The sequence below is a fragment of the Ranitomeya variabilis genome, chromosome 7, assembly GCF_051348905.1.
Source record: "Ranitomeya variabilis isolate aRanVar5 chromosome 7, aRanVar5.hap1, whole genome shotgun sequence".
Lineage (NCBI taxonomy): Eukaryota > Metazoa > Chordata > Amphibia > Anura > Dendrobatidae > Ranitomeya > Ranitomeya variabilis.
Window position 1 is genome coordinate 22,542,480 of NC_135238.1, and position 5,897 is coordinate 22,548,376.

At 45.4% G+C, this 5,897-nt stretch overlaps 1 protein-coding gene, 1 long non-coding RNA gene and 3 other non-coding genes across 6 annotated transcripts in view; 1 reads left to right on the forward strand and 4 right to left on the reverse strand.

The window, feature by feature from the left end:
* RAB26 (RAB26, member RAS oncogene family) overlaps positions 1-2,084 on the forward strand; it is a 184,899-nt gene extending 182,815 nt beyond the window's left edge. For both annotated transcript variants that reach the window (XM_077274469.1, XM_077274471.1), the window contains one exon: positions 708-2,084. In XM_077274469.1, the coding sequence (XP_077130584.1) occupies positions 708-810 (103 nt within the window). In that variant the 3' untranslated portion in view covers positions 811-2,084. The remainder of the gene's footprint in view (positions 1-707) is intronic.
* On the reverse strand, positions 2,083-5,771 carry LOC143785535 (uncharacterized). Its single transcript, XR_013218007.1, has 6 exons — positions 5,700-5,771; positions 4,939-5,008; positions 4,691-4,755; positions 3,395-3,437; positions 2,382-2,423; positions 2,083-2,186 (listed from the first exon to the last, which is right to left on the reverse strand). It is a non-coding gene; the product is annotated as an uncharacterized LOC143785535 (long non-coding RNA).
* Positions 2,269-2,345, reverse strand: LOC143786407 (small nucleolar RNA SNORD60). Its single transcript, XR_013218293.1, has one exon. It is a non-coding gene; the product is annotated as a small nucleolar RNA SNORD60 (small nucleolar RNA).
* On the reverse strand, positions 3,268-3,344 carry LOC143786405 (small nucleolar RNA SNORD60). The gene has a single exon (XR_013218291.1). It is a non-coding gene; the product is annotated as a small nucleolar RNA SNORD60 (small nucleolar RNA).
* On the reverse strand, positions 4,821-4,903 carry LOC143786406 (small nucleolar RNA SNORD60). Its single transcript, XR_013218292.1, has one exon. It is a non-coding gene; the product is annotated as a small nucleolar RNA SNORD60 (small nucleolar RNA).
* Positions 5,772-5,897: the final 126 nt, after the last annotated feature.

A 5,897-nucleotide genomic window follows, 5' to 3' on the forward strand; every position in this document is an offset into this window, starting at 1 on the left:
TCTTATGACCCCACGTCCATACGTGAAGAACAGATTATTCTGATCAGAGGGGCATAGTTTTTTTTTTCTCTTGTACGTGGAAAGAAGAAAAAAAATAGTTTCTCCACCTTCTCCCATCAGTCCATGGAAAAGCCGACTGCACTTGGATGTCATCAGAGTTAGGTCTGATTTTTTTTCACGGACTTAGACTTGTATTGCAGATTTTGATCCAACCCTTGAATCAAAATCTGACGTGCACAACCCCATAGATTATATCATAGGTACAAGAATCGGCTGTGTACATGAGCCTTAAGAGTGAATCTGATGCGGTTTGTTAGGTCAGGCCTTTGTGGTCGCATTACATCAATGTGAATGAGGCCATACAGTGGTCTCATCTCCAGGTCCCTAGCAGGGAATCCACAACCTGGTATTTTGCACTCACCCTTTAATTTCAGTGGGTACATGCAATAAAGCTCATCACTAAGGGGCTTCCTTTGAAGGGAAGTGGACTTCTATGCAAGATAATTTATGTAAAAAAAATTTTCTTGGGAAGCATAGATGTGCAGATTGTCCCCCCCATATCTTTCTACATGATTCCAGCCATGTACACCCCCAGTAGAGGAACAGACTAACTCCAGGATTGTGCCTAATGGCTGCATCTACAAGAAAAGCGTGGTGGGGGAGCAATTAGTACACAAACTGAGCCTCAAATTTTTTTTCTTTTTCAGGGAACTTAAGCACCGGTCCATGAAACTTCCCAATGAGCCGAAGTTTAAACTCCACGACTACGTCAAGAAGGAAGTAAAGGGTTCAGGATGTTGTAAATCCTGATTTCTTCACCAGTCTGGGGTCTGACTCTCCTATTGGTTACCTGTACAAAGACTGAGACCGTAAACCGGCTCCAAAAGGGGGTCCCTGAGAGTTCCCGCAGCGCAGCCCCCCTCCATCAATGTGGACGAGTATTCTGTCTGTGCATGTCTGTGTTTATCTGTGAGGGTAGCAAAACTGATGTGTTATACAAAAGGACGCCTAAATCCAGAGACCTGACCCTGCAGCCAGTGATGACCACCATGTGTACCCCAACAGCAGGGGATCCTATAAATTCTGTCACCTTTCAGCATGCATCCATCCATCCATGCACGACGTGCGGAGGTCTCAGAAGAATGTAATGTACAGTATGGGGGTCCGTCTCGCTTTGCGCTGACACTATAATCAGGGATCAGCGGCTCAGTCTGCTCCAAGCACATGTCGCCCTCGTCCACAGACGGTTTAGTTGTCCTTTTGATCTGTACATTTGCAGCTTTTAATGTCTGGAGAAAAGCAGAGCTTTGAGCATTTTATATATAGTTATTTATTAGGGGTCCTGTGCGAGTCTGCCATGCTTTGGTGACGTGTACCGGCAGCCATGTTTAGTCTGCATGAATGTTATTATTGAGATCAATCATTTGCATCTGCTAAAAGGGCTGCAGCGTAGATCGAGCTGTATGGGGTACAGCACCAAGTCACAAAGAGCGGCCCATCCATCAGGTGTAATGATCGGGGCGATACACAGCAGTTACATCACTAATTATCAACTATTCTTAAAGGGGATTCACTTACACATTGCAAGGTAAGCGCTGCTGCAGACGTGGGGGACAACAGCGGCCAAATCTGCAGCAGCTCTCCTCTCCCAATGACTCTGCATAAAGCCTCATATCCCAGCTGTAATCTGTGCATTCACAACATCTGGTGCCATAGGACTCTTAAAAAGCTGGGGCAATGGTCAACAGTCAGAAACAAATTTGCAGGACTCTGGGTCAGTAGTCTGGTCACTGGGCCAGAACCCTGCAAACCTACGCGCATCCTCACCACTTCCTCGGATTAGTATGCCTGGTGTGATGCCATTGTATGTCATGCCAGGTGTACTAGTCAGAATGGGCGAGGAAGGTGGCTGGAAGAGTTCAGGTCTAGTGGCCACAGAGTAACACGGCCATTAGACCAGGGTCCTACAATTTTTGGCATCACTCTATACCCCTGTAGTGCTCATGATTTTTTGGACTATATTCAATGTTTACTGTATGATTTTTGTAATACTTGAAAAAAATAAATAAATGAAAGTCAAGCTTCCAAGTTGCAACGTTTTATTCCAGCCATTAAACAGCGGTCACCTCTGGCCAGGACGCTGCACCAGGCTCACGTTAGGATTAATCTTCTAGCCCAGCTTCTCCCTGAGAAAAAGTAAAGATTATCAATATTTGAGGTCTGAAGCGAGATCCCGAGGGTGTACAGCGCTCAGTATATTGGGGAAGGAAGCCTCAGATAGGAATGGTCCACATCGCAGAGCTCAGATGAGGTGTCAGAAAGTTTAGGTTTTATCATCAGTGGCTCCAACTACAGCGGCACAAGGATCGATGGCTCATTACCTGCCGTAACATCGCAGCTCTCATCTGCCAGGATCCGAACGCCTGTACGAGAAGAGAACACTGGTTATAAATCTAACATTAAGCACCGTCCTGCTCTGCTTAAAGGGATCAGTCCACACAAGTATTAAACTACCTGGTCATCCTACAGGAGACCGCAGATATTAACCTTCCCTGTAAGGCCGCATCTGTCAGGTTAGCACAGATAGCCATTGTTATTTCCCACTGCGACCATCACTGCGGTGCCTCCACTGCAATCTGGGGATGCAGATATTCCCACCTCCACAGTCCTATGCCAATATGTAGTAGATGTAATGAACATCTGTCACATCAGCAGTCTTCCCAATGATTGTGGAGCTACTGAAACAGACTATAAGACCTTTCTAAACACTTTTGAAGCCTTTGTGGGTGTTTTTTTGTTAATTATTCTAATTTACTGAGATAATGACTTGGGTTTTCATTGGCTGTAAGCCATAATCATCAACATTAACAGAAATAAATACGTTAAATAGATCACTCTGTGTAGTGACTGTAGAATATACAAGTTTCACTTTCTGTATTGAAGAACTGAAATAAATGAACTTTTTGGTGAGATTCTAGTTTTGTGAGAAGCACTTGTAGCTCATCAGAAGACATAACATTTCTGGAGGTATTAGATAATATTGTACCTACTGCCTATTGAAATAAGATCGTTCATACATACAGGGGAGACGGGAGAGAACGGTCAGCAGAGCGATCGTTGGGCTGACTGCTATATAATGTGTATGGAGGCCTTTGTATAATAGTCAATCAACTCTAGTTTGTATGCAAGAATCATCCACAAGGAACATTAATGACAACACAATCGCTTTCTTACAGAATCCCACCATAATCTTAATCGGACGAGTAAGAGCCTCAGATATGAGAAATCAGCACAGAGGTGCTCAGATGAGGTGTCAGAAAGTTTAAAGTTTATCATCACCGGCTCCAAGTGCAAGACACCCAGCACTGGACACCCCAGGCCGCTCCTCCATTACCTGCACTAGGTTTGCTCCAGTCTTCCATGTTCATCACTTCCACCTGTAACACAAGAGAAGACCATCTGTCAGTCGTCTCCTCACCAGGACCCCCATCCAGTGCATGCAAAACCCAAGGCCGATGCAAGAGGCAACACAAACTCCTGCCAGATGCATCACTGGCACTTCACAGATGGGGCAGGATGGAGTCACCCATAGGCTCCCACGCTAGCACACAGTATACATGTGCCACTGAACTCTGCTGTATACAGACATCGACCAGACAAGGCCAAAAAGAAAGGTTCCCCATAGGCCACATTCACAGACCCATAAAATGTCATCGCAAGACAGTCATTTGTAGCACGGAATCATCTTTTGGCTTGCTTATCATTTCTTGAGATATATATATATATATATATATACATATATATATACACACACACACATACACACAGATGTGCTGCCGAGAGCATTGGAAGCGTATGTGTACCGATCTACTGATACTTATGTGCACATAAAATGCCGTCAGTGTAAAAGGGATATTGACAGTTGAGCAGTAGATTAGCACATTGTATAATGCCGATAGTATAAAAACACAAGCGAGGTCTGACATCTACCCGTGTATTCATTCTCTGGCAGCCATCACCAATCGCACTCATCTTATCTTCAGAGATACCCTATCGGCCATAAATGCAGATGATATCAGGCCGCCAAGACTTTACAGTCCTTTTTACGACTACTAAAATCAATGCCAAATGATGGGCGATGGCATTCTGCCAAAAGCTGCGATATTGATGGACGCAACGCAAATTCTTCACATGTCAGTTTCATCAGAGGGACGTAAGAACGGAGCAGCCACTAATTGACTGATCGTGGACGTGGCATGTTATGCGAGGAGACGTGGCACCGACAGGCAGGAGAGAATCTGTTACCCGCCTTTTACTGTGGAATACGATACTTAAGGGGCGATCAGAGTAGTTGACAACCCCTTTAAATTGGCCAGATGACTGTCAATCAACCATCTACTGTGTATAGTGGGGGCCCCGACTAAACCCAACAGCAGATTTTGATCAAGGGTCAGACACAGAAGATCTACCCTCCAGCAACAGTCAGAAACTTACTCCCTTCTCCCTGTTGAGCACACAGCCGAGCGTGCATGTGGGGGTCTGTGGGAATAGTCAGATTTAATGCTCTCACCATCTACCACTGAGAAACATGGGGGTCCCAAGCCTGCCCCTCAACACACAGGAGCAAGCACTGAACCCCATGAAAAGACAAGCTATTAATCTGGGTCATCAACATCCATATAGTACTTACCCCTGTCTACATGGGTGGTACGGGGGTCTTCCACACCGTCCAACACATTGGTCATGTCAGCTCACCTATGGAGGACAGGGAAGGGTTACACCGGGCTCCCCAGACCCCACGTCCGCACATTACTACACGGCCGCCTCAGCCCAAATAACAGAATCAGGAAGCCGATTTTACGGTTTCATATGAGGTGTCAGAATTTAGGGTCCATCATAGGCAGCCACAAGACAAAAAAGGGGACACAACAGACTCACCCACTCAGGGAGGGTCCGGGTCATCGCGTGACGCATCCACAGAGGCCATAATGATGAGAGCAAACCCCACCTGCAAAGAAAGACGAGAACAGTTATCCTGCGGGAAGAGGCCGCACACGGAGGGAGCCACAAAGGAGACAAAGCCCCCAACGAGCAGAGCGACGGACGAGGTCGGGGTGAGTGCAAGTCATTCCCAGCCCAGCAGTAATGCAGGAACAATGCAGAGCAAACTATTATAGGCGCAAGGACGACGACACTATAGAAAGAGGACTCCTGTACAAGAAAAAGCTGGTTTTATGTTCACAAACGTTATATGAATGTGAATAAAACATTCATAATATAAAAAAATCCAATATTGTTACTTTTCAGTGTCCGATTCATGAAAAATGCAATAAACAGGGAACACTCCCCCCCCCCCTCCCCAAAAAAACAGGAGCAGGAAAATAAGGAGTTTTGCATCAAAATCGGAGTCTGCACAGAAAAAAAAGTGTCGGTGGAATTACACTTTTTTTTAACCATTTCACAGTACATGGGATTTCCCCCCCATTTTCCAGTGCATTACATGGTAGACTGGAAGGTGTAATTGTGTCTTGCAAAAAAAAACAAAAAAAAACATTCACACGGATATGGGGGCAGAAAAATACAAAGATACAGTTAGAGGGGGGTGAAAAAAAACAACCAGGCCTGACAGAGTTAAGAGCAGAAAATGCAGTTACGACAATCACGTGCTAAAGTACCATGAGCCATGCTCATCCTCTTACCAGCTCTCCACCCCATGCAACACCGTCACGAAAAGGCCGCAGACCACTCTGGACCCCCATTATATAGACTTTGTTCTGCACGTCAATTGGTCCGAATAATCACGTGGTAGGCAATGAGCCAATCACATGCGTATCTATACCTCACGACGTTTTAGTACAGTTTAGCATTACATTAGCCCCGCCTTATTTAGAACAGCT